The following is a 25,663-nucleotide window of genomic DNA, read 5'->3' as shown; positions in this document are numbered from 1 at the left end:
CGGGGAGTAAATAGCATGCCAGTTGAGAATCAAAGAGCCCCTCGTGTACGGCAGAGGGAGTGAAGGGGGTGTGAACCCCCATTGCTCGTACATTCTATCGCTTTCGTAACATTGATGAGAAATGAATAAATCAGACAGTTCGATAAAATCCTCCTCTTAACACAAAGAGCCGCTATAGTAGTAGACTGAGAAATTGCCAAACCCAAAAAGTAAAATAAAAGACATTGGCCACAAAGTGCCAGCTCCGAAAAAGGGTGTAGATGGGTAGGGAGACGGCTGTGTTCGAGCATCGTCAAATCCAGGCCCGAGAGAAGAATTAAACACAGCCCTCCTTGGAGATGGCGCCATCTCCCAAACGGCAAGGTTGGGGGAGTCAGACCAGCTTTCTCCCTGCCTGCCAAATCCATCCTCGATTATCTCACCGACACTTCTTTGCAGGCTGTGCGGCGCTCAAAGCAAAAGCTGAGTATGCAAAAGGAAAATAAACGGAAAGATGAAGAATGAAATGAAAATAAATGAAAACCCATACACGTGTACCAAGATCTGCCTAGTAAAAAGCACACAATATCCTTCCCATCGCCAACTTTTTGGGGGTATCAGAAAGTTTTGCTGCCATGGAGTGGCGGCAGGGTATATGAACCACCAAGCCAAGCGCTGGATGTGAGGGAGAAGAGAAGAGAAGAACAAGAAAAGTCGTAAAATAATCGAAATGGAAACAGAGATGGAGAAACAGAGATGAAAAGAGTAAATATCATTCAGTCGGTCTTCGAAAAGAAGCAAAACCAGTGGCCTCAACGTCGTTTGTATGTCGTTAACATTGAGGAAAGGCAAGAAAAGCACTTTTCATCATGGCATAAGTCGTGAGTTTAGCTTCGTAAATTTTTGAGAATGGTTCTTCGTTTTGGTCGTCAACATTAATAAAAGTTGGAAGCAGCAAGGGACGGGTCGTAGGGAGCATGTTCATAAGTGACAGGCTCATATGGCTCAAAAGCATCGTATGGGCCATGCTCGTATGGGGCTTGCTCGTATGGGGCGTGCTCGTATGGAACATGCTCATACGGGGCATGTTCGTATGGGGCGTGGGTCGGAGCGTAGATGCGGCTGTGAACATCGGATTGGCTGGTTGCGCGAGGGCGATGCGGCAGTGCCTTGCGGTCCATGCGAGAGCTGCGTGCATCGTCAAGCTGGTAGACGGTGCTTTCCTTGTCGCTGCCAGCGCGAGAAGCGCCGTGCATTCCTGAGCCAGGTCCGGCCCCGGCTCCTCGGTTGCCGCTAAAGGTGATCTCGCCTCCGTCGCACTCGATCTGGGCGCCGGGAAGCTTGACGACCGCTTGGCCGGAGACTTTGATGGTGAAGTCGTCATTGTTGTGGGCTGCCGAGGACTGCGTGGTAAGGCCAGTGGTATGGCTGCTTCGCTTGTAGTCGCTTTCGTCATGGCTGCCGCTGCTCCTGGTGGATCGGCTGCTGGCCAGCTCCCCGCGCTTGGATGCCTTGCGCAGAGTCTCAGCAGTCAAGGGCATTGGCGCACCTCCGCTCACATCCTCTTGATACCGCAGAGCATCAAAGTACCTGCCATCTTCTTCGAGGCTGACGCCGCCAGATTCCCCAGGGAGAGGTCCGTACATGGACGAGCGGCGGCCTCGGTTGCCAGCGGGAACAATGTCGTAGCCGTGTTGATCATAAGCGACGGAGCTGCTGCGTCGAGGTCGAGCGAGGGCAGTACGGCGCTGGTTGGGAGAGACCTCTTGATACAGGTCCACCTCGCCGCCCAGGAAGTCATCCTCGTCAAAGGCCTGCTGGTCCACAAAGCCCACAGACCGGCGGTGGGATGGCGGCGGCCGCTGGTGACCCTGTCGAGACAGCGGACGCTCTCGGAGCTGGTGGTCTCGCGTGTGCTCCCGTGGTGCCTCGCGCAGTGGCTCACGCATCTCGCGCAGTGGCTCACGCATCTCGCGCATTGGCTCACGCATCGGCTCGCGGGCAGAAGGAGGAGGCTTGTAGGCGGCCGAAGTTGGCCTTGCCGATTGAGTACGCTTGAGAGCAAACTCGGAAGGCGGCAACTTCTTGCGCTCTTCCAATGGTGGCGGCGCCTTCTTCGCACGCGAAGAACGGCGGGCAACCTTTTGATGCTGCTCTTCCTCGTAGTCATCGTACTTTTCATTAAAGTAGCCTATGGCTTCGGGGGGAGAGCCAAAGCCCATGGCAGAAGCAGGCCGGCCGCCACCATCGAACCGATGTCTGAGATGCTCTCCCGGAGGCGGCGGTCCCATTGGGCTGGGACCATCGAAGAAGGGAGGCGGGCCCATACCCATGGGAGACTGAGGTGGCGGCATGCCAGGATGCATTGGGGGACCGCCAGGAAACATGTGAGGAGGCGGGGGGAAGTTGCCCATACCAAACGCCCCAGGAGGGGGAGGAAGGGGAGCATGAGGCCCAGGCCAGCCCATGTCCAGAGGGGGCCGTGGGGGCTGTCCGGCGTAGTAGCTTGCAGGACGAGATTTGGCACGAGGCCGGCCAGAGGCTGCAGGCTGCTGGAGCTGCTGAGCCTGCTGAACTCCATATGCGGCGGGATCTTCAAACTGGCCTCTTCGGTAAGCACCCTGAGAGACCACGGGCTGAGAAGCAGCATGCTTGGGGGGGCCGGGTCGGGTCTTCTTAGGGCCCCTGGGGTCTCTCAGGTCTCTTGGATCTCTTGCGTCTCTGGGGTCTCTATCCTTGGGCTGAGGTCGGGGTGGCCTTCTGTGGTCGTCGTCGTCTTCCCTAGGTCTCCTCTCGCGTCTCTGGCGATCATCTCGAGCAAGGGCTCTGTTGTCGCGAGGAGGACGAGAATCTTGAGGAGGGCGACGGTGGTCTCGTTCCTTGTGGTGCAGTGGGCGTCTATGCTCGACGGGAACGGGCCTTGTCCTGTCCCTGGTGGGTGCGGGCGTGCTGTCAGAGTCGGAGAGGCTGCTGCTGCTTGAAGCTGTCTCGTCATCGGAGTCGGACTCTGGCATTCTAGGCTTGCCAGTGTTGGATCGCTCACGCTCAGGGCTTCTGGCGGCTGCTGATCTGGCGTATCGGCGAGTGCTCTCCACGCCGATGGTGCTGCCAATGTCCTCGTCAACGTCCTCCACGTAGCCTACCATGTTGTCTGTAGGCATTGTGTATGAGTAAAAAATGTGAATGCCCCGGGAGGAGCAGATAAATGAGAAATGTTTAGTTGTAAAGAAGTAAAAGAAGCCGCGCTAAGGCGGGGGGGATCGAGTTCGTTCGAGTCGCTGTTGCGTGAGAAGCTGTAAGCATCCAAAGTCGGGCGTCTAGGCAGCGACTAGCTCAGTGGGCAATCAGGCGGTGGGCGAAGAGACAGTCGGATCGATTAGCGCCAGGCGTAAATGAATTCGGAGAGCTGTCTGTACGGCGTGAGAAGAGAAGTGTGAGAGTGGTGAGTTGTGAATGAGACGAGATGAGATGAGACGCAACCCCTCATTCACAGCGATGGGCCAGGATAATAAAGGATCAATGAAACCCAGCAACAGAAATTTTTCGTCGTCTTCGCAAAAAACGAGCTTTGTCAACTGCAAGACCAACGGACAGCGCAGTAGCGGCTGCGTCGAGGTTTTAATCGCCCGTCGTCGCTGATCCAATGGCCGCAAAGTGTGTGCAGAGGGCAGGCAGAGCGCTACGAAGACTGTACAAGGGCGGGAATGAGGGGTGCGAAGGTTCGGGTTTGTGTGAGGTGGGCATGGGGGTGGGCAGAGGGGGGTGGTCTAGGGAGGGGTAGCAGGGTAGCAGGGGGGGTGCTGTAGGGGCTAATGCGCTGTCGCTGCACTGGATCTGGCGCTGTGTGTCAGTGTGCGAAGCACTGTGGTAGAAGAAGTGGGTTGGTGATGCGTTGAATCAATATTGGATTGATGCGAATGGAAGATCAATAATTTACGAGCATGTTACGGACTCCGTAAAGGGGGGGGAGAGAGGCCAGGAGAGAGAAAAGACACTTGGCTTTTGGGCAGCGAGCGTCTGTGCGAGGCGAATGTACGCGACGCGATGCAAGGGAGAGCTGGACTCGATAGACGAAAGGAGATTTGATGGATGTCAGTCAGCAAGTTGCTGTTCATGAGCACTGGGCAGATGGTGGTGTGGTTTTCTGGCGCCTTGGAGTAGCACAACCGGGACACAATATCGCGCGACATTTGACGGCATCACTGGATGTCCGTCCGCATGCACAGTTGCAGTTGAGCAGATTGACTTGATGCTCCTTTATGATTACCATTTTGACAGCCGTCGTCCCCCTTCATCTATTTGGCTTTGGTGCTATACCCGTCCGTACATGGCCTGGATGTCTCCCGAATGGTCTAGACGGCGGGATATCCCTCTCCCCCACATGATGGATCAAATACTGTAAGCTCCAGACACACTCACACTCGCAGCCCGTTGAGCCAGTCCCAGTCCCGCGAAGCTGCACAGTGCATCGGCAGCTAACGACCGCCTGACCCTCTAGTTGCTCCTTGGGTCGTCTCAACGACAGGCCGAGGGCGGAGGTGCCGCACCACCGTCGAGAAGGACTGCGATAGCGAACTGGCGAATGGGGGCCGCGAGACGAGGGAAAGACGAGCTTGCAAGGGTATTTTGGGTTTGAGACGGAGCTTGTGAGCAGCTTCGAGGAGGGGGGAAGAGTTGCGAGAGAGAGAGAGTCGAAGGAAGGAAAGGAATCTGCGCGAAGCACAAAGAACAAGCGAACAGTTGATGTCGTATGTTGCATTTGATGTTGCGTTGATGTCGTAGGGTGATGCGTGATGCCAGAGCGCCGGGGCTGGTGTTACAACAAGCGCTCGCCAAAAGGCTGCAGCATCAGCGACAACAACAACACAACAATACCTAGTAATAGCCTCCATACCTACCTGTAGCCTGTAGGTTCCATGTCTTATGCAATCCATGCAAAATAGAAACAAAGACGTTCGAGCAGGGATCCTAGGCGCTGCTGCTGCTGCGTTAGCCGTCTTCAAGACAACAGCCGGGCCTCGCATTCTCGACGGATAAAAATAAAAACATGCATTCCCAATGACGAATCGCCGCCGTTGCTCGTCTCATCCATCCGCCTTGGCTCTGGCTAGCATTTTTCAACGTCGTCGTCAGTCCGCTTGTCTGTCTGTCAGACTCCCGTCCTTGTCGGGAATCAGCCCAAGCCCAACAGTTCAGTTCAAAGTTGTCAAGCTCAAGAAACGACGTCACCATTCCCGCCTGTTCGGACCAGGGTCGCGGGAGACTGGGCCACGGGCTTCCAATTTTCCATTTCCAAATTCCCTTCCCACCAGTGTGGAAACACAAGCAAATCCTAGTGCCAAGTGCGCGCCGGGTAGAGCCGCGGCGAATGGCTGAGAGCCAAAGAATCGCAGAAAAAAACATTGATCCAAATTAGCAAGAAAAGCACTCACGCCCAACTGTGGAGATTGGCGGCTCGTCTCTGCCCGTCGTTGGCGCCCCGCCACCTTTTGGGAGTCGGGTCAGCCTCTCGACGGGATTGTGAAACACGCGCTGAAACTCTACAGCACAACCAGCGTTGTTTTTTTTTTTCTCTTCGGTGTACAACAAACCTTTTTTACTGTAGACACATTTTATCCTAGATCTCGCCACCGTGGGGGGACTTGACAGCTCAACGCTCACCGTTGGACAGCAGAACCTGGTCGAAAAACCTGCCAGCGAACGATGAAAATTTTCAACATTCTCCAGCCTCGTCCAGTCCAACGAAACTGGTGACAACCTCTAATAAACTAATGACACACCACGGTCGCAATGCCACAGAGCCAAAGTGAAAAAAAATGTTTGGGGGCTTATAAGAGCCTGAGCAGGGGGTACAAAGTGCGCAGAGCCATATACACATACGCCTCTCCCAACTTGTTGCGAAATTTGCTTGATTACGACTGCTACCACCACCATAATAAACTGCTACCATCTGCCTACCACCTTTTTTTTCTTGCTTTTGGTCAGTCTTTCTGCCCAACAAATTCATCTTAGGGCCTTCATTGGGTATCAACCGCAAAGGACCTGACGATAATTTCCCGTCTTTGCCTCCCGACGCCCGTTGAGGCAAAAAGCAAGACGAAAAAAAAAATTCCTCGTCAGTTAGACAAGATGATCTGCAAAATCCAGCGACGGTTCTTTAAAAAAAACCGTATATGGTTGTGAACTTCCTTCTCTTCAAGGCCAAGGCTGGTGGCCCCGGACTGTTGGTGCGCGGTAAAATATGGACAAGACACAAGAACAGCAACATGGGGGAGGCAAAAAAGGCGTTCCGGGGGGCGTATGCGGATGCTCCGTTCGAACTGCCAGCTCACACCGGCCCCAGTTTTGGCATTGAGGCCCAATCGTCGCCGTTTGCCGTCATGCAGGCTGGACGTGCCATCGGCTGTTGATAGGACAGGCTGATGCCTTAGCTCCCCCTCCTCTCGTGCTTCTGCTCCTCCGAGTCATGCCTCAAGAAATATCTCGGATCAAAGTCTTCTCGTCTTCTCGTCCCAGCCTCTCTGCCTGCCTGCTCAGCCGATGACTCGAAATGCCTCCATCGCTTGCAAAAGCTCATGCATGATCGACCGGCTGGTGCACGCCCCCCCTCGTCCGTCCACAGTTTGTGAGGCTTCCGAGTCCACACTCTGCTGCTGCTGCCGGCAGACCCTCCCCCTTGTCCCTTGTTCTTTCTGCTCGTCCCGCAGCTCACAGCCGCGGCCGAATGCTACGGGATCCTCCTCCTGCTGGTCAGCACACAGCCTGCGGTGCTCATCTTCATCCTTGAGCTTGTTCCTCTGCTTGCATCCTCCGTACTCGTATCTGATGGTCCGGCCCCACCCCCGGGCCCCCGTCTTTTGCCTGTCTCGGCTCCCGGCCTCTCCCGTATTACTTGACCTCCACACCAACCCCGACCGTCTGCCTGGTGCTTGATGCCCTGGATGTTGACAGCATCTCTAGTCCTTTACGGCTCGTTTATCTTGTTCTAGACCCCCGCTCGTAGTACTCTTTCGTCCAGCTCGTACTCATGTCCGTATTTGTAGATCCTGTATAACCAACCCCAGATATCAACCCGCGAATATAGCACAAGAGGTAATTACATCTAAGAAGAAGAAAACACCGGCTCTGCGAACAATTCACACACGGAGGATCTCTCTCCGCCAAACTCCATATCAACCACCACCTCCACAAGCCAGGAAACCAAACCCGCAACCATCGCATCGCACCGTCCCACCGCGGCTGCCTCGCCAGATTTCCCACGATGTAGCGTGCGATATAATACCGCGCCACCCGTGACACACATCCAAAAATCTCGTGATCAAAAAACCATCAAATCCGTGTCAAAATCGGTAGGCCTTGTCATCTTGATTGGTGGGGGGACCCTTCCCCCAGCACACAGCCTTTTTTTTTCCCATTGTTGGGGCGTGGTGTAGCTTTAGCCAAGATTTTCCAGTTTTTATTTCTTTTTTCTCTCTCTTGTTCAGTGTGTCGTGTTACACAGCGAGGCGAATTCCAAGACTTTTCTTCGACGACGTGGCCCGGAGTGGCAATAATTTGTTCGACTGGGCACAACTTTACCTACCTGTTTTGTCTTGAATTTTTGTTTTCTTTGTCTCACAGTAAGCGGTTGTGAGTGGTTGAAATGGCATAGATATCGTGTAAAGGGAATGCCGGCCTTGCTGCAGCCACTACGGATTAGACACACCCCCTCAACTTCTTCTTGTTCTTCTCCTTCTTCGATCTTATCGATGATATGGATGGTGTGCTAGTGTGTGTTTGGAAACCTAGCTGTTTCAGATGACATATAATTTGATAAAGCTGTCCGTGTATGCCGCCATTTGCGCATATCCACCGCCATACATACTGGGGGCCGAAAGAAGCTCCATGAGCGGCCGTCTTGATGTTCGGTCGTGCATCCAAGAATACACATTTGAGCTTATATATGCATATTTGAAGCAGGTAAGCTGCTGCTTGCTTCTTGTCAGACGTACATGTAGCCAGTCGGACATGCGTGCAAGGCGAAAAAGTGATGCTATGGGGCATATCTGCATGCAGTCACTCTTATCTCATGCCGTCAATTTACTCGAAAAACAGCATCAAGTCGGTGTATGTCGACGAATTTGATGTGTGCATCTCCATTCATCACCGAAAGAACGTCAGACTCCGATGGATTGCGGAGTACATGTTATCTGCATCCGGTCCGTCCCAGAGATTCATGCTTGCAAGACCAACCATCTCATTGGCCCGTCAAAAGGGGAGACACTGAAACATATTCTTCTCGTTGTCAAAATGATCAACTTCTGGAGACACATTTAGTCCAATCACTGACGCGAGGGCGAAGGATCATGATCACATGCAGGTGAGAAGAAACGAGGCGTTTCAACGCCGTGCAAACTTGAATACATGTAGAACAGTATAAAACCCTTGTTAATGCATATTGGTCGTATCCTATTTACGATCTATCTTACTAGAGCGAACCAAAGCAAAAAGCTGATTGATGGCAAAGCTTCCAGATGCTGTAAGAGATGCAATTGATACATACATTACATATCTCAGTCCAGCTCCTAACCAACCAGGACAGCTCTTGACCGCCTTTTGTGCGCGCATACTGTACAGAGTTCGGTTCCATAATAATTATATAAATCCTGCAATTGTCGTGTCCGTTGATGCGCTGCAGGTCCATCCAGCCTCGCTCCCTTGAGAAACCTGATGCGTTGGGGACGAGATGCGGTTGGATCCTTTGGCTCTGATGCGGTGGGTGTAAGGAAGTGAGAGAGGCGGGTTGCTTATCACCGGCATGAGCAAACTGCATCGCTGATGGCCTCTTCTTTTTCTGTCCGTCTGCAGATATTCAGGTTGGACGTCAGCATGGCGATGGATACAAGGTGCAGAGCGTTCAAGTGTGGTATGCAGACAAGCGCCCGTAGCCTATGTTGATGGCGTGCATCCAGATGGCGCTCATATTTCTGCGTCCTTTCGTTGAGTAGAATCTTCAGTAAATAGGATAGGTTTTTTAATTTGATTTTTTATTTAATTTATTTGTGAATATGCTAGCGATAAATGTCAAATCCGAAACTCCCTGTTCATAACGAGTTGCTTGGAGACGGTGCCACTCGAGAAGCACGCTCCGGGTATCATTATCCTCCGAGATTTTATCCAGTGTTGAAAGAGACGTTGATCATAAAGTATCAATACGGCTAATTTTTTTTTTTCCCCCTTTTTTCCTTTTTTTTTTCCTTAGCCAATTTGGACCAGTTTCGTCAATTCTCATGATGAGGGGTCCACGGCAATCTCAAGGTCCGACACGACCGGCCTGTGGTCCGACACGCGGATCTGGTCGTCATAGACATTCTCCAGCACGCTAAACGTCTTGACGACTGCGGTGCGAGGCTCCTGAATAAACAAAAAGTCGATGCGCTGCGGCCACTCGTTGGGCTCGCCAAAGCTGGTGTAAGTCAGGCTGTTGCCGTGGTGCTTGTCCGCAGGCAGCAGATCCGATAGGTCGGACATGCCAGACCCCGGCGCCGTCATGAGGCGGTAGGCCACGTCATCGGGCGTGCTATTGAAGTCGCCGCCAATGAGCACCGCCGCGATGTCGTTGCCCTGGCTCCAGTCGCGGGCGTACTGCATCAACTGCTCGGCGCTGTGCTTGCGCGCCTTTGCGTACTTGTAGTCAAAGTGCGTGCTCATGACGACGACCCGGGTGCCGGTGACCTTGTGCGAGAACTCGCCCATGGTGACGACGCGCTTGTGAGGGGCGCCCCAGCCAAACGACGGCTTCTCGGGCGTCGTGCTCAGCCACCGCGTCTGCGAGCGCTCGAGGAACCAGACGTCGGACCGGTAGAAGACGGGGGAGAACTCGCCCTTTTTCTTGCCGTCCTCGCGGCCCCGGCCAATGTACGCCCATCGGGGGCCCAGCCCGGCCTGGATGTCCTCGAGCTGGTTGTAAAGGGCCTCCTGGAGACACAGAAATGCGTTTTCTTGGCCGGCAGTGATGAAGTTGATTTCGTTGACGAGCCTGGGCCCTCGCTCGTCCCACAGCTTCTCGCCCTTGACCGGACTTGAAGTGGCGTATCGGATGTTAAACGTCACCATCCTCAGCGGAATGGTAGGGCTTAGGTTAGTCACATCCATCCTGGTAGGCTCGTAATCCAGATCCTGCGCCTTGTTGCTGAACTCGAGGCCGCTGTCCCGGCGAGCAGCTGCGTCAAACCAAGCCTCGAAAGAATCGCCCTGCAAGAAGAAGAGCGTGGTGCTCCAAGTGACGAGAGCGCAAAGCAGTACGAAGCCAACGAGGGCAGAGCGAAGCATCTTGGATGACAGCACTGCACGAGGGCAGAATTTCAGTCTCGAGGTCACCATAAACCTTGAGGCAGGCAAAGAACTTTTGCACCGCCCGGGGCGAGCCTCTTTTTTAAAGCTCTTGACCGGATTTCTCTCTTGTCGTCGCCCTCAACGGATCCGGAAGTTGGAGGCGATCAATCGGAATTGACTTGTTTGTCACGTGGGGCGAGCTCTTTGAATGTGCGGAATACGCGGAGCAGCAAAGGCCGAAAAGGGCAGTCGATGAAGCGAGCGGGCGAGTCACCGGAATTAAGTGAGGAGAACCTCCGCAATTGAGTCAATGACGAGGAATGAAGCTGAGAGGAACTGAGCGCTACGATGCACTTTGAGGATATATCAATAAGCAGAAGAGAGAGGGAGAGAGAGATAGAAATGACGGTCAAATGCGGGCTGGTTACTCAAGGTGGAAGTCGGTTGGGTTTATAATCCGGAGATCCGGAGGGTTGTTTTGGCTTTATGTAATGCGCCGCCGCTGACTTGATGCTGCAGACATGCACGATAGCACAATCCCGTGCGGGCCGAAGAAAAAACAGGCCACAAGGCCGTCTCTCTTGGCGCCGAAAGCCTTGCAGGTTTGGCGACTAGGACTGCGACAGCGACTACGTAGGACGCAAGGATGATATGCTAAGCCCTTGATTCCAGCCAGTCTGGAGATGCCCTTATCGGAGCTTAAGACAGCGAACACCCGATAGGCTATACCTGGGCACTGGGGTAAGGAAACGTGGGTACGCGTATGGCGTATGTACGATACGACCGACCAGCTAGCGATGTCTATGTCGATTCTTACAGGGCGCCATCGTTCTCGTTTGCGCGTGCCAAGATGCTAATAGGCTGCGATTCTCCTCAGTACGGCACGCCTCAAGCCGAGACACAGGGATGCACGTGTGAAGGGAGAGGATGAATGATGTAAGCGGGCAGGAATCCATGGGCTGTGGTGGTTGTACAAACGGTGATGGAATGCAGATGTAAATGTGAATGGAAGTATTACGATGTAGTATGTTCGGTGCAGTAATACAGCGAACGATGCGACAGGTGACGCTCGGTCTGGATGATGGACAAAGCGACATCGTAGACACGCAATTGCCGCGCAAGCCCCAATTTACTGAAAAAGAAGCAACGTACACGTATTCATTCACTGCTCAGTTGGGAAAATTCCACGAGACTCCAAGCAAAAAGAGATGAGAAGAAAAAACATTGACAGCTGCTTGCCGCATGCAATCTAGTGCATCGGACGGGACTCCGCCTCAGTATATATCCTGCACAGCTATCAAAGCAATGCGATACAAGACCAGAAAAAAAAAAAGTCGGGACACGGAGATTTTCAAGCTCAACTGCGACTCCAGCGGCAGCCGAAAAGGCCGACATGGCGTCATTGGCCAAGGAAAAAGCTGGAGCAAGTTCGGAATTGGGAGCACCGCAGCAAGCGCGGGAAATCGAGCAGGGGTTCGAGCTCCATGGAGAAAAAGAGAGAGAGGGGAAAAGATGAATAAGAGAGCCATGAGGGAATCAAACGAGGGCATCAGGTGCTTGGGTCACGGCTTGGGCTTGGCGGGCAGGGATACGGAGCAGAGACATCGTCTGCCGGGATTTAGTCTCGATACAATAAGAGGAGAAATGCAACAAGGGACCTGGAGGTTGCATGTTTCCTGCTCGATATATTAATTCTGGTCGCCCGAGAGCTGCCAGGTTTTGTGAATATATGAGATGTCTAGTAGTCTAGTAGCCTGATCACGACGACTCATGGCTCGACTGGTGTATTTTTTTTTCTGGTCATGCTTCCCCATGTTGTGCGTTCGCCAGGATGCCAGAAACCGCTCAAGCAGAAGAAGTGTGGTCTTTGTCGCCCTGTTTCTATGACGCGTTGAGGACCTTTTTTTGAGTGAATTTCTCATGCTTGTCCCTGTCACGCTTTGCTGCTGCGAGCACGGCCTGGAATCACGTATCAGGAACAGAGGGTCTCATGAGAATCAAATTCTTCGTCTTTCGGAGGGGGTTCGCAGCCATTATAGATGGAAACAGTGACAATACGCAAAGAAGCCGGGCAACCGTTCTATATTGGGATGTGGCACATCTTTTTTTTCCAATTTTTTCGAATCAACATTCCATTTTCATAGCTTCAGCACAGAAACTGGCTTTTTGCGCCTCTCTTTTGCCCGCACTAACTAACTTGCTCGTGAAAGCTGAGCTGACCTGGCCGGGGCGCCAATAATGGAAACGAAGCAAGTCCATCGAGCGCCATCGTGCTCAGCTCGACGGCCGCATTCCTCGTCCTGGGGAGGCTTGGAGCAAATCAGCAGACGCAGACGATCCGGCCCACCATAGCTGAGGAGAGCATAGTTTGGCACTGGCGGTGTCTTAGAATCCTAGAGTCTTGTTAGAGTCAATCCGTGTGTCCGGAAATGGCAAGTCTGTGCTAACGGGACGGCATCTTGAATTACATGTGCCCTCTTCGTATACACGTACTCGTACAGTTGCTGGATAGGGTATCCTGACAGATACAGTAACTTCATATCCAGTATGACGACGATGACGAGCCCAGCCGAAGCTCCCGCGCCGCGCCGTAGCCTAGCTTTTGCGGCGTTCCATTTTTATCCTTTGCCCAGCCGTTTTTTGTTGCTAGTACGAGTAAACTGCTATCCAAAAATGGAGAGCCCTTGATCGACAAGGCCAAACTGCAAACGCTGGCCCGTCCTGTCCTTTTTTAGGCGCCACGCGCGGGCAAGCATCCATCATGCAAGGAACCATGCAGTGATCGTTTGCATTCCAGCATGCATCGTCCAAGGAACAAGGAACTCGATCGATGCAAATCATGCAGATGGGAAATTCCACGCTGCTTGGGGTGGGCGTGACCTGGGTTTCAAACCCACCAGATGGCGGGGACGGAGCAAGACGAGATAGCATCATCCTCATCCTATTCACCTTACTCGCCCCAGCAGACGAGTCATCTGGTATCCCTTCTGGTTCGAGATGGTGTGCCCTAGTCTCAGCTTACGAGACTGGCAGAGAAAAGCTCCAAAGAGAGGCTCCGAGAATCGAACCCTTGCAGCTTTTCGTTAGTCCCTCTCCCCGCGTCTTTGTTTCTCAGTCATTCGGGTGTGGGCTCTGAACACGGGCCGCTCATTCGCCGCCTTCTAACCACCATCCTGGAATGCTCATGGACACACCATGGCTTGCGACTATTTGCCCATGGCGGGAAATGCCTGATGCGGCAGATATTGGCTCTCCTCTATCTCGCGCTCACGCCACAAGGCGAGCCTACTGCACGCCCATTTCAGCCCTCTCTCAATATATTTTCTTCTCATGACTTGGCCCGGGCGAAGAGCAAGAGCCTCTGCAATAAACGGTTTTGTGAGAAATGATACACAACGGCTCTCGGCTGTCACACTTCGGTGGACCCAGCCCCAGACGCCTCTCCCATAGGCCTCCTTCACGTGGGCGCAGCTCTCTCATCTACCGCTTGCTGATGACCATCAAAGCACCTCACAAGGCCAAGCCGGAGCCGTGCGCCCCCCCTTGTCTCTGCCCATCACGGGCTGCATTGGTGACGTTTTAGAACGCACCAGCTCTTGGCTATCGAGCCCGTTTATTGTCTCTTGCGGCAGAGAAAGAGGGGGGTGGGTAGGGGCGTTGCATTGAATTTCTGTCTTGTCCTTGTCCAGTCGGCATACCCGCTGCCTTGCATCAGATTGCATATATATCTGCGGCTTATCTCGCTGCCTCGCCCAGGCTCACTTGACTGGCCACATTTACCTACATACCCTTGGGCTTCTTTTGATATTCTGGGCCAGCTTCTCTGGTCCTCCGTGCAGGAATCCCTTTTTTCAGTGGCTGTTCAGCCTTTTACCGTCGGAGGTGCCGCCAACCCACAGGCCTCTTTGTTCCCTCTCTTCACTCTTTCTCCTTACTCGTGAACCTTCAGCAAAGGGAATTATTCGTTTACGCTCAGAGATTGGGCCTGTCATAATTTCTCTCCCCCGTCTGAGTCATCCAATAAGGTGGCGTTTTGAAGGCATCAGCAAAAGAGTCCTATCTACCTAGACTTAGTGCTAGTCTGCCTGCCTTGCCTTGCCTTGCATCCTACTTAAACCCCTGCCATCCACCTTCTTCTGTCTTCCCCAGACAGAAAAGCACCTCGAGCCAACAATGCCCATGGAATCCGTCTTCTCCTCTCGCCGAGAATCCTGGCCACCTACCCAGCTCCGCTTGACTCCCACCATGTCATTCAAGAAGAGGTCCGTTATCGAGAGCTTTGAGCCTCGGCCGCTTCTCGAGGACATCGATGACAACCCGCTCACCTACTTCCTCACTCCCATCCCGGCAGAGGATGAGGATGACGGGATGGACCTGGACGTCGACATGATGGATTTCGACGCCGGCATCGAGGACGCCAGCCAACCCCGTGAGGCCGTCCGCAGCGTCAGTCCCTCCTCTCTCGAGGGCCTCCGCAAGCCCGACAGTGCTCGCCCGGCCTCTCCAGACTTTGACTCGGACGCTCTCACCACCGACGACGACGACGATGAGGAATACATTCGCTTCTCCCCCACGTCGTCGTCCTTCTCGCTCACCCCGCTGCGAGACCTCGCCGTCGAGGGCCTTCGCTTCCGAGCCAAGAGCCCCGTCTTCGGCCTCACTGCCAACGCCCTGCTCTCGCCCAACTCCGTGCCGGCGCCGGGCCGCAGGGGCAGAGGCCGCACAAACAGCCGCGGGTCGACACGCCAGCAGACTCGGAGCCTGTCTGTCCGCGCAAGAGATGACCACCTGTGGAGGGAACCCAGTCCCGATGTGTGGTCCATCGAAGAAGAGACTGAAGAGGAGTTGATGAGCGATGCAGGTGTAGACACCAAGGCTGCAAAGCCGAAGAAGAAGGTACGCTTCGTGCTCCCGAATAAGGAGTAATAACACGAGCGTCGTGCATATCTTTAATCAATCTTTTTTTCTTTTTTTTTTTTTTTTTGCATTGGGCGGCGTTAAAGGGCGGTATCAATTCATTTTTGGGGGTGGTGGTGGAGGGTCTTTGATTTCATCATTTGGTTCTGATGCGGTGTGTTATCTGGTATAGCATTTCAAGGCGTTCGGGGTGGCTGGAGTGGTTTCACGCATTTATAATACGTAGCAGCTTCTACGTCTGCAGTTTTTGTTTTTGTTTCTGGGCCATCGCAAGCTGGGACTTTCGGTGGGGAGGAGGCATAATAAAGGACAGGACGGACGGTGTGCATTTGTTATTTTGTTTGTCTGTTTGTTTGCTTATTGCAATTATACCAACCGGGGAGGGCATCTGTTGGAGTTGGAGGCATCTTTTGATTGACAACAGTACTGTTTGGTACTACTACATATCCTTACTATTTATCATTGAATTGACTCTTCACTTTCATCTACTTCTCAGAAATAAAATACAGTGAAAACAAAAAGAAGCTATCATACAGTGTTGCACAAATAGGTACAGAGGGTAGCATAGTGAAAGTGCAAAAAATCAAATCTCCGATACTGGGAATCGAACCCAGGGCTGCTCGGTGCTTCAACCAGAAGTTGAGAGCGAGCGATGTTAGCCACTACACCATATCGGATACGCTTGCGGATGCTATTGTTGGCAGACAATTCCATCCATCAAGCTCCCTCACCGCAAACCTTATCGCCACAATGGAAACACACCCTTCGAAAGCGCTGATCTCCATCCGTAGGGCAGCCGATAAGCGCCTGCATATGGACATGACTTGCAGGCATAAGATTGCTAGAAATCGCATTCCTTGGCGTGACCTGTCATTCGGGAATTGAATCGCACACTTTGCGCCATTATTGGTTGCGGGTGGTGCTGGTTGTGGAGCTAGTGGATGAGGTTGATCAGCTGGACCGGGACAAGAATGGAGGTAATGGCCATGGCGAGCTGAGCGGGTGAGACGCGTGTATGGGCTAGAGGAGGAGGCTGTGAGGGCGGTAATGATGGTGAGAGAGAGAGGATTCGGGGGTTCCGGTGAGAAGTGATGGGGAGATGTGGTTATTTGTTTGAAGGGGGGAGAGCTGAGAGGAAGCTGAAGATGTTGTGGGTAGGTTGCATGAATAGTTCTTTGTTGGACAAGTATGGGGTGAATATGAGTGCTGGATAGGACGGAGATGTTAAAGCACGTTGAGACAATGAGTGGGGAAACAAAGAGTGCGTCCGGAGTTGGTGGAGAGTCCGATGCCACCTTGTGACTCGTTCGAGATAATGGCCATCGTGTGTAAGTGGGAAAATGACGGCATGATAAATGGGGTGCTCCAATTTGTCAAAACGAGGACCGAGTCTCTTTGGGACAGTAGGTGAGAAGAACGTAGGCGTGATTTCTGAGATGTGAGCGAGCTATATTAGCAAATAATAGGAAGGAATTGTTTGTGCCGTTGATGACGGTGGAGGGCATGCATGTCGTCGTTTTGTCAGTTGACGGCCTGGTGTAGGTGAGATGGTGTGTAAGTTGAAATCCATCGGCGATGAGTTACGTACGATATCGATCCGGTCAACACGTGTTGCAGCCCGCAAAGTACATGTAAGCATACAATAATAGAACTGGCAAGGCTCATGATTACTCGTACACGCAAAAGGCATTTGAAAATATCGAATCCATTGTATTGCAGGGTAGGTCGAATGGGTGTAGATGTCAAGCAGATGCAGCCAATGCAAGGGCCGGCGATCAACAACAATAAACAAGACGATGATCGATAATCTCTAGATCTGGATGCGAAAATCGATGAGCCCGATGCGATGCCACGATCTTGGTGATCGCCCCTACTAAGACAATTTCATCTTCACTCAAGCAAAGAGGAGGAAAACAACAACAAATCAAGGCAGAGATCCGATCCATGGATCCATCATCAGCCACAGCAAGGTAGAAGAGCCAGCCACCAGCCCATCTGGGGCTAGCCGCAACACGATACCGTGGAACTAGCACAACCAAGTAAGATTGATGAAGCAAGTTTTCTTCATGGTGATACTAACCTGACTAGAACAATAATAAGGTCCGTCTCTGATTGGCCGCGGCCCGGGCCTTGAGTGGCTTTTCAGTGACGCTCGAGTTGTGCCAAATTGCACTGCATTGTTTACGTTTACAGCGGCTTTGGAGGCGACCCCGCTGGTTACTGCGGCACCCAGCACAAGCACAGCACAGCAGCTTCAAAGCTTTGATCCATGACCATCCATGCTGCAGCGCCACAGGCATAAGCGGGATCCGGAGCCTGTAATCAAATCGCGGCGGGCAGTCAGTCAGTCAATCGAAACCCTCGACGTTTGCACTGTCCTGTACACGCATCATTCCCGTCATCATACACTGCCGATACACACACCTACATAGACGTCACCAGTTTCGTCCGCTGTCGCTCGTTTCGCTCTGCATCTTACAGTACCTACTCTCCTTAATCTGCCGGCCCAAGATCCTCCACCTCGACTCAGAACTACCAACCCCGTTTGACCACCAGCTCGCGCCACTTCGCTCTTTTTCTCCTTCTTCTTCTGGAGGCCTTTACAAACACGACAGCGTCTGCAGCCGTTTGCGGCGGCCATCTTTGTTGTTGGTAGCGAGCAAGGATCAGGGCGGCTGGTCTGGGAGCTTCGAGCTCTGTCATGTGCAACGGCCAACGCGACACTGCGAGCAAACACCTTCGAATCCTCGATGCGAACAGTATGCTGCTCAGATGAGGTGAGTAGCGCAACAGAAAAGTCCGCGTTCTGCTTTGTCTGGCTTGCCCCTCGTCTCTACGACCGGCTTCCTGGGACGGGAGCAATTGTGAATAAGCTCGAGCATCTTGGGCAGCTTGGGCCGCTCTACTTCCGCGCGCTATAGCCTCCACGCATTGTGGTGAATTGTTTTCTAGCAGCGTGTACTACGTCTCTTTGTTCTTGCCTCGGCGGTGGTCTTCGGGCTAACAGTGCGATGCTTAGCAGCTCAAAAGACAATGACCACGTCCAAAAGTTCCAAAAGTTCCTCTGGCGATAGCACCGCGCAAGCCAACCCCACGACTCCGACCAAGAATCCCGACACGACCAAAGATGACGCCGCGGCGGACGACAAAAATACTCCCGGAGAGGCCCCCAAGCCTGCGGCGACGGGCCGCCCGCGGGCCAACACCACCAAGAAGCCAGAGCCCCCTACTCTGCTCCATGACTTTCTTCTAGGGCGGCCCTCCCCAGCGAGGTTAGAGGCAGAGCGCAAGCGGCGGCAAAGCATGGATACCAGTAAGGCTGAGCTTCGGCATGAGATGAGACAGAACATGGTGCGCAAATTGCAGCCGCCAAGTGGTGTGAAAGACAGGGTAAATAAATGGCAAAAGGCCAATGCGGCTGCCATGGCGGATGCCGATCCGGATGATGCTGCCACAGAGCCGACTGATGTTGCTTTTGCCGGAGAAGAGTTGGAAGACGTGACAGAAGAGGACCGGGTGCGCATCAAGATGAGGCAGAAGAGGAGACCACCGAAAAAGGCCATTGTCCACAACAGCAATGCGGAGGCCGAGAAAGAGGAAAAGGAGCCTATACCTCCTCCCAAGAAGAGGATTGTGAGCGACGACAATTGGGTCAAGCCCAAAGTCAGAAAGGCGTCTGTTCGAAAGGTCTCGCCTCGCCCGAGAAAAGCGAGCAATCCTACCCCGGCAGCCCCCCGCATTCCTAATGGCTTTGCCTTCCGATCGGTACCTAATCCGACTTTTCAGAGCAAGGTTAAGGCGTGGGCTGAAAAGGTCGTGACTCCGCCGCCGAAAAGCCTTAAAGGGTCTTTGTCCTCGGATCTTTCTGGTTCTGAAGATGAGTATGAGGATGTTAGCGATCAGGAGGAGACGGCAACCGAAGTCACTGCGAGAAAGCCGCTCAAGCCCAGCACGGACGATAATGATGGTATACGTGTCCGGCCAGTACGGAAAAAGGAGCCTGAAGACGATGGTATTCGAGTTGCGCCTATGAAGGCGCCAACTGCGGCTAAAAAGGAGCCCGAAGACGATGGTATTCGGGTTGCACCCATGAAGGCCTCACCAGCTACGGCTAAAAAGGAAAAGGAACCCGAAGGCGATGGTATCCGTGTTACACCTATGAAACCCTCACCAGCTGCGGCCCAGGACGATGGCATCAGAGTGAAGCCAATGGCCGACTCCAGATCAGAACCAGGGACCCCAAGACCGACACGACAACGGAGCAAAACTCTTGGTACTGCCCACAAAAACCCCACGATTCAAGACTTGATAAAGGCCGTTGAGGAGGCGACTCAATTATCAATGTCAGACGACGCAGGCTCCTATGTCGATGCCCAACGGCAGAAACCTCGTTCAGGGGGCGTAAAAAGAAGTGGAACGAAGCATACCAAAACCAGGGCCAAGTCGGCAGACGTCGGCTCCCGCGCCAATCACCTTCCCCATATCCGAGACTCGGATCTGGGCACATCACTGTCAAACAAGTCTCTGGCCGACATCCCAGGAGACATCCCGTTTGGACATTCCGCCTTTAGTGAGCTGGATTTGCCTCTGCGGGGTCCTCCTAAGAGCAAACCGAAACAACAACAAAAGCGCACAAAGCTTGACCGGGCAACGAGCCTCAAGGCCATGCCGAATGTACTAAAGAAGGTGGTGGAGGAGGGTAAGAAGATTATACATGATCTCAATGAGGCTCCCAGGCATGCTGTGCCCAACAACCCTCCCAGCATCGAGAAGTGGCTCAACAACACTGTCGAGCCTTATGATAAGAATAAAAGGCCACATTCACCCACGTCCACGCTATCTGATGAGGACGACAGCGAAGATGACGATGATACCATTGGAGAGGCTGCGCCTAGAGAAAGGACACCAAAAGCGACGACACCAAAAGCAACAACACCAAAGGCGACAACACCAAAGGCGACAACACCGAAAGAGACGACGCCAAGAAGAACTGCACCAAAAGAGGCTAAATTAAAAGAGACGGCACAAAGAGACACTGCACCCAGAGAAGCTATGACCAAGGAGACTACGCACAAAAGAAAGCCATCAGCAGAGACAAAGAGCTCAATGGTCTCTGAGTCTCGTGTCGTCTCCAATGTCACCTCCGACGTCACGTCTTACCTGACAAGCACAACGCGATCGGATGAGACAGCTCAGAGCGCATCTGATGCTACAGGTTCAACCCCAAAATCAGAGTCAAAGTCCAAGGAAACTCTCAAAAAGAAAACATCATCCTCTTCAAGTCTGAAGAGGAGGAGCGCAACCAGAGACTCTTTGCATTCCAAATCAGGTAGTAAAAGACGACCATTCTTCGGTGCCCTGAAAGAAGCCTTTCAAGGAGAGTCTGCTGGGCTCACGAAACCCATAAAGAGCTACCAGAGCCATGAAGAGCGTCGACTTGAATCAGATGATGACGATCTAACAGACAGTGAAACGGGATCAGAGACGGAGACAGAAACAGAAACAGAGCGTGAAGCCGATTCACAGTACATGCAGTCCAATTCTGAATTGAGCAGTCAATTGAGCAGCTGGGTCACGACAGACACTCGCTCAAGCACTGACCGAGACTCATCGGTACACAGCTCATCAAGAGGGGTACCACATATTGCCGGACCACGTCTCCGCCCCCCTACAAACGGTCATCATGAGCTTTCGACAATTCTCTCCGAGGGCTCCAGTATCAGTCATTCGGAGTCTGAGTCGGATGTGAGCCACTCTACTCTCACTCGCTCAACGACGGTAACAAAATCGAGTGACCCAAAAATCCCACAACGACAGGGTTCAGGGCTGAAAAGGAGGCTGACAAAACACTCTGACCTGGTTTCCGTCCTCTCACTGCCGGACGACACAAATGTTCCCAAAGGAATGATGAATAGCAGGTCAAGGCCGAGTCTGCGGAAAGCACGCGGCGGATCCAACGTGACTGCTGAGGAGCTGCTAAAAGAGTTTGCTGACGACGAACACTTATACCAAAGTGAGCTCAAAACATTGGTCGATGGCGTGGTCCCTGTGCTTCTCTCTCACGTAGTGAGCGACCCTACTGTCTCTTCCGACTTCGTCGGGACTGCTTCTCCAAAGATCAAGGTCGATATTACATCCAAGTCGGTCGTCAACATGGGAGTTGCCCTCGAGAAGCTCAAGAGCGCACATGCCAAGGCTCCCTTGACAGATATCCGCCGAATGGCCAACTGGGCCCATGGTGTTGTCCCACTCTACAATAACTACCTAAGTGTCTGGAGACTAGGCTTCCAGGACCTGATAGTCAACCTTGCACCACGACGTGGTACCCCTGACGAAGACGACTCTCTCCTCGATTCGTTGCCAAGGAATGCTAATGGCGATCTCATCAACGCCCAGGGAGAGCGGGTGGCCGTCGCCTATCTCCTGAAGCGGCCACTATTCCGCATCAAGCAGATGGCCCGTCTGATTGTCTGCGTTGACCAAATGTTTACGTCGCCTGATACCAACCAGCTGGTCAAGGATTTCGAAGCCTTGCAGGAAAAGGCTCGTCAGCGCCACAGAGAGGAAGTTGCGAGGATCATTGACGAAGAAGCCGCCAACACGGATACTACTAGAGCCCGAGACCTCAGAACGCTCGGCCCGACCAAGTCCATCAATATCGGTCTCACTCGACAAGTTAGTGCCAAGGACATCTTTTCGCTTGACCTTGCCCACTCCAACGGGCAGAGGCTGGAGTGTCAGGTGGAGCTTGTTCACCGAGACAACCAAAGCCGCCCTGAAGACAGAGGAGATCTTCTCATCCGGGAAGTGGGAGACGGTCGACGATCATACCTCCTCTTTCCGCCCATCTCCATGTCTCTCGTCTCTGCTCGCTCAGGAGATGGAAAATTGGACATGGTGGTCATGGTCCGTGGCAATCACAATGGGAAGCCATGGCATGAGCTGCTCAATCTCTGGGCCGATGAAGAAGAGCAGATTTTGGACTGGCTCGATATCCTGCCGTCTTCTCCCATCCCGCCAAGAGAGCCTGAACCGAGTATCCTTGACGAGTCTGAGCTGGGATCGGATTCTCCTAGATTACCTGATGTTCCCGTTGGAGTTCAGAGCATGGTGAGCGCGGCATCTCGAAACACCGACGGAGACGACTCTGACAGCAGTCTTTCAACCCCACCGACCCCTACACGAGCTGCTCCTGGACCCCCCGGCAGAGAAAAGAGCAAGTCTCAGTCTTCAAAGCAGATCCCTACGATATACCACAATGACACGCCACCGCCGCGACCGCCGGTTCACCGAACCCTTAGCCCCACGCCTCAGCAGTCACCAAAGTCTCAGTCATTGCTTCAACCACCGGTTGATATGCACGCCGTAAGGCGAAGAGGCTCTTCTCCTCTCAAACACGAGTACCTGCCTTCTGAGGTTTCTTCTGCCTCGGGCCTGTCTTCTTCTGCAGTGTCTTCGATAATAGAAGAAGGAGAGTCCTCGGAATCAGAAACAGAGGGAGAAGATGTGTCTGGAAGTGAGAGCGAGTCCGAGTCATCCGATGAGGAGATGGAGAGCATCGACATTCCCCAGACTGAGCTTGGCTACAGCATCAGGGACGAAGGCCAGAGAAGAGGCTCTTATGCACCTTCATATGCTCCCTCGTATGCCCCCGCATCCGAAGTCAGCTTGACGCCATCCAACTCTGCCTCCCAAGCCGGTCTCCATGGACGGAAGCCATCGGAAGAAGATGGCAGCCTTGCGAGATCAGGACGATGCCTCGCAACCATCTCCAGGTGGTCTGACAAGGGCGCGTGGAAGGATGTGCACCCTGATCACGTTTCAATCGTCGTTTCAGATGGTCTTATCGAGGCGTTTGCTTTCCGAGACAGTAACTATACTCAGCTTGACGATAAGCCCATCGTCGCATTGGATCTTACGCCGATGGTCTTGATTCGACAGAGCACTGCGGTCGACCTCGAAATCAGATCATCAATGCAACCTCATAGCAAGTTGGCACCAGTCTACCAGGGCGGCAACTTTCGCTTCCGGTGCTTGAACGGCCCTGACTGCTACACACTCTACACGGCTGTCCACCACGCTCGCCTCAACAACCAGAAGTTTATCCAGCTGGAGAATGAGGCCCGTTTCAGGAGCTTTGGTGAACGACCAGCTCCGGCTGATGATGGAGACAAGAGCAGCCGGGCTCGCAGCTGGTTTGGCAGAAAGAACAGTTACCGCAGCTCGGTGAGGGCACCGCAGTCGCAACAATTCGATGGCGCCAGCACTACACCCTCGTCGAATCTGTCTGCCTCCAGTTTCCTTAAGAAGCTTACTCTGGTTGGGAACCTCTCTTTCAACCTGGCCCGATCATCTGTTGACAAGCAGCGTGGCGGCCGAGGTGGAAGTGGCCACAACAGCATGTACACATCGGGCTCTTCGTCAGGATATGGCTCACCTCGATCACCATCAGTTAGCGTGGATAATGGCGGCGAGACGCCTGTAAATCTTGGCACAGAGAACATTCGCATCAGACTGCATCTCCTTGTTTCGCCCGCCAAATGGGAAGATTACGGTAACTGCAGTCTACAAATCCGCCGACCGCCTCCAGGCTGGCGCCAGGCCCTCCGAGCAGATCACGGCCTGGAGAAACGCGTCACAGTTACGACGATACCCAAGAAGAGCTCTGAGAAGCCAATCATTGTACTGGATGCTGTTCTGGGAAGTGGATGCTTCACTCCCATGGGCAGTAGAGGTATCGTCTGTGGCGTCTGGGAAGAAGTCAAGAACGGCGACGGTATAGTCGGCGGCGTTCCGGCAAACGGAGCCACGGGAGGAAACATCAAGAAGTGGTGCTTCCAATTCGCCAGCGTGACTGAAGCTGGTTGGGTTCTGCGACTGGTGCACCAAGAGGTTGTCACCAACTAACTGAACGACTGAGGATTCTTGAGCGGTAAAAGCTTTGAGATTTCAGCTTCGAGATTTCGGCTTCGAGATTTCGGCTTCGAGATTTCAGCTTCGAGATTTCGGCTTCGAGATTTCAGCTTCGAGATTTCAGCCTCGAGATTTCAGCTTCGAGATTTCAGCTTCGAGATTCCAGCTTTGAGATTTCAGCTTCGAGATTTCGGCTTTGAGATTTCGGCTTTGAGATTTCAGCCTCGAGATTTCAGCTTCGAGATTTCAGCTTCGAGATTCCAGCTTTGAGGTTTCAGCTTCGAGTTTCAACTTTCACTCTCAGATTTATTTTTACGGGCCGCTCACTTTTCTCCCATTTCTTTATTATTTATATCATTAGAAACATTACATACCACATCCTTTGTATTAGTTATTTGTATCACCCCGTGGCTACATTATATCCCCCCCTTGTTTCGCCACACAGCGAGGAGTTTGATATCTGTACATGCGAGAAGACATTTTGTATTTAGAGAAAGGGGGAGGAAGGCATAAAGCATGGGAAGCGGACAGCGGGATCATGGAGGAGACATATTCGAGCTTCTTTTTATTATTATTATTTTCAGATGCTCCCAAGTTGGTTTGATAGGTAGCGAGGAAGCGCATCGAGCGTAAGGGGGATGGGCTTAAATAAGGTTAAAATTATGCTACAAGACAGAAGATGTTTATAATATGGGATGTTTATCTGAACTGTGCATTATACTTGTCAGGTCACAACGTAAGAGGTCCGGCATGGTGTAGTCACTATATTTATGGTCACGTAAGAGTTTGAAGTAAGAATGATATATGATGTAAGTTGCAGCTATCTAGTATTAGACGCGAGATATTTACTTTACTACACAGGTAGGTGTAGGAGGTTATGTGACCTCACAATACTATTCAGTGAAGTTTGGAAGATTCTTGGATAGGAGGGAGCAATCACGCTTGATACTCGAACTATTTCACTATCAAGGTCTTTACGAAACGTTCTCTCTCTTGTTGAGGCACTTATGCTACAAGACAGAAGATGTTTATAATATGGGATGTTTGTCTGAACTGTGCGGTTGGTTATACAATTCAGTGAGACTTGGGAGATTCTTGGATGGGAGGGAGTAATCATGCTTTGATACCCGAATTCGTTCACTGCCATGGTCCATACGAGATGCCCTCTCTCTGTTGTAGAGGTACTCTGATGTACTCTGATGTACTTCCAAGTCCCCTTACGACCTACGAATGAGCCACCCCCCTTTGAAAGTCCTCAGGCGGACGTTTCATGTAAACCCCAGTGGCAAGCACATCTATAAGCGCCGGGACAAAAGCCCTCATCTGCTGATTGGGATATTCGATGGCGAACTTGCCAGAGTGGCTTAGTGGTTGGGCCCCTTTAATGGACCCTTCTTGGTGGCGACTATTAACCTCGGGCATAGATGCAGAACTTGGCAGCGGGAAGGGAATCCAGAAGGGGTATGTATAGGTTGGGGGGGAGTGGGAGTGGAACTTTGGTTTTGTTTAGATGTGACTTTGAAGATGTAGGGTTTTCTTT

The 25,663-nt window shown here is 52.6% G+C and overlaps 6 protein-coding genes and 1 non-coding gene across 7 annotated transcripts; 2 read left to right on the top strand and 5 right to left on the bottom strand.

Annotated features, from left to right (window-relative positions):
- Positions 1 to 660: 660 nt before the first annotated feature.
- V8C40DRAFT_50044 (uncharacterized protein) lies at positions 661 to 3,286 on the bottom strand. Its single transcript, XM_083223041.1, has one exon. The coding sequence runs from the start codon at positions 3,138 to 3,140 to the stop codon at positions 915 to 917; it is 2,226 nt and encodes a 741-aa protein (XP_083071825.1). The 5' UTR covers positions 3,141 to 3,286; the 3' UTR covers positions 661 to 914.
- Positions 3,287 to 4,117: 831 nt separating this feature from the next.
- On the bottom strand, positions 4,118 to 5,521 carry V8C40DRAFT_249805 (uncharacterized protein). Its single transcript, XM_083216830.1, has one exon. It carries the CDS (start codon positions 5,001 to 5,003, stop codon positions 4,455 to 4,457), a length of 549 nt encoding a protein of 182 aa, XP_083071824.1. The 5' UTR covers positions 5,004 to 5,521; the 3' UTR covers positions 4,118 to 4,454.
- Positions 5,522 to 8,988: 3,467 nt separating this feature from the next.
- On the bottom strand, positions 8,989 to 10,637 carry V8C40DRAFT_249797 (Endonuclease/exonuclease/phosphatase). Its single transcript, XM_083216829.1, has one exon. The coding sequence runs from the start codon at positions 10,339 to 10,341 to the stop codon at positions 9,247 to 9,249; it is 1,095 nt and encodes a 364-aa protein (XP_083071823.1). The 5' UTR covers positions 10,342 to 10,637; the 3' UTR covers positions 8,989 to 9,246.
- Positions 10,638 to 11,554: 917 nt separating this feature from the next.
- On the bottom strand, positions 11,555 to 11,977 carry V8C40DRAFT_249793 (uncharacterized protein). Its single transcript, XM_083216828.1, has one exon. The coding sequence runs from the start codon at positions 11,841 to 11,843 to the stop codon at positions 11,568 to 11,570; it is 276 nt and encodes a 91-aa protein (XP_083071822.1). The 5' UTR covers positions 11,844 to 11,977; the 3' UTR covers positions 11,555 to 11,567.
- A 2,264-nt stretch (positions 11,978 to 14,241) lies between these two features.
- On the top strand, positions 14,242 to 15,546 carry V8C40DRAFT_49951 (uncharacterized protein). The gene has a single exon (XM_083223040.1). The coding sequence runs from the start codon at positions 14,467 to 14,469 to the stop codon at positions 15,217 to 15,219; it is 753 nt and encodes a 250-aa protein (XP_083071821.1). The 5' UTR covers positions 14,242 to 14,466; the 3' UTR covers positions 15,220 to 15,546.
- A 253-nt stretch (positions 15,547 to 15,799) lies between these two features.
- Positions 15,800 to 15,887, bottom strand: V8C40DRAFT_t142. The gene has a single exon. It is a non-coding gene; the product is annotated as a tRNA-Glu (tRNA).
- Positions 15,888 to 17,756: 1,869 nt separating this feature from the next.
- Positions 17,757 to 24,361, top strand: V8C40DRAFT_49933 (uncharacterized protein). Its single transcript, XM_083223039.1, has 3 exons — positions 17,757 to 17,987; positions 18,230 to 24,274; positions 24,346 to 24,361. The coding sequence occupies exon 2, from the start codon at positions 18,244 to 18,246 to the stop codon at positions 24,115 to 24,117; it is 5,874 nt and encodes a 1,957-aa protein (XP_083071820.1). The 5' UTR covers positions 17,757 to 17,987; positions 18,230 to 18,243; the 3' UTR covers positions 24,118 to 24,274; positions 24,346 to 24,361.
- Positions 24,362 to 25,663: the final 1,302 nt, after the last annotated feature.

Source organism: Trichoderma camerunense (assembly GCF_050948025.1).
Source record: "Trichoderma camerunense strain CBS 138272 chromosome Unknown V8C40scaffold_12, whole genome shotgun sequence".
Taxonomy (NCBI): domain Eukaryota; kingdom Fungi; phylum Ascomycota; class Sordariomycetes; order Hypocreales; family Hypocreaceae; genus Trichoderma; species Trichoderma camerunense.
This window is presented reverse-complemented; position numbering and strand designations above follow the sequence as displayed.

Coding starts and splice junctions, on each gene's coding strand:
- V8C40DRAFT_49951 (XM_083223040.1), top strand. CDS start 14,467: ATGCCCATGGAATCCGTCTTCTCCTCTCGCCGAGAATCCTGGCCACCT.
- V8C40DRAFT_249797 (XM_083216829.1), bottom strand. CDS start 10,341: ATGGTGACCTCGAGACTGAAATTCTGCCCTCGTGCAGTGCTGTCATCC.
- V8C40DRAFT_249805 (XM_083216830.1), bottom strand. CDS start 5,003: ATGCGAGGCCCGGCTGTTGTCTTGAAGACGGCTAACGCAGCAGCAGCA.
- V8C40DRAFT_249793 (XM_083216828.1), bottom strand. CDS start 11,843: ATGCCCTCGTTTGATTCCCTCATGGCTCTCTTATTCATCTTTTCCCCT.
- V8C40DRAFT_49933 (XM_083223039.1), top strand. CDS start 18,244: ATGACCACGTCCAAAAGTTCCAAAAGTTCCTCTGGCGATAGCACCGCG.
- V8C40DRAFT_50044 (XM_083223041.1), bottom strand. CDS start 3,140: ATGCCTACAGACAACATGGTAGGCTACGTGGAGGACGTTGACGAGGAC.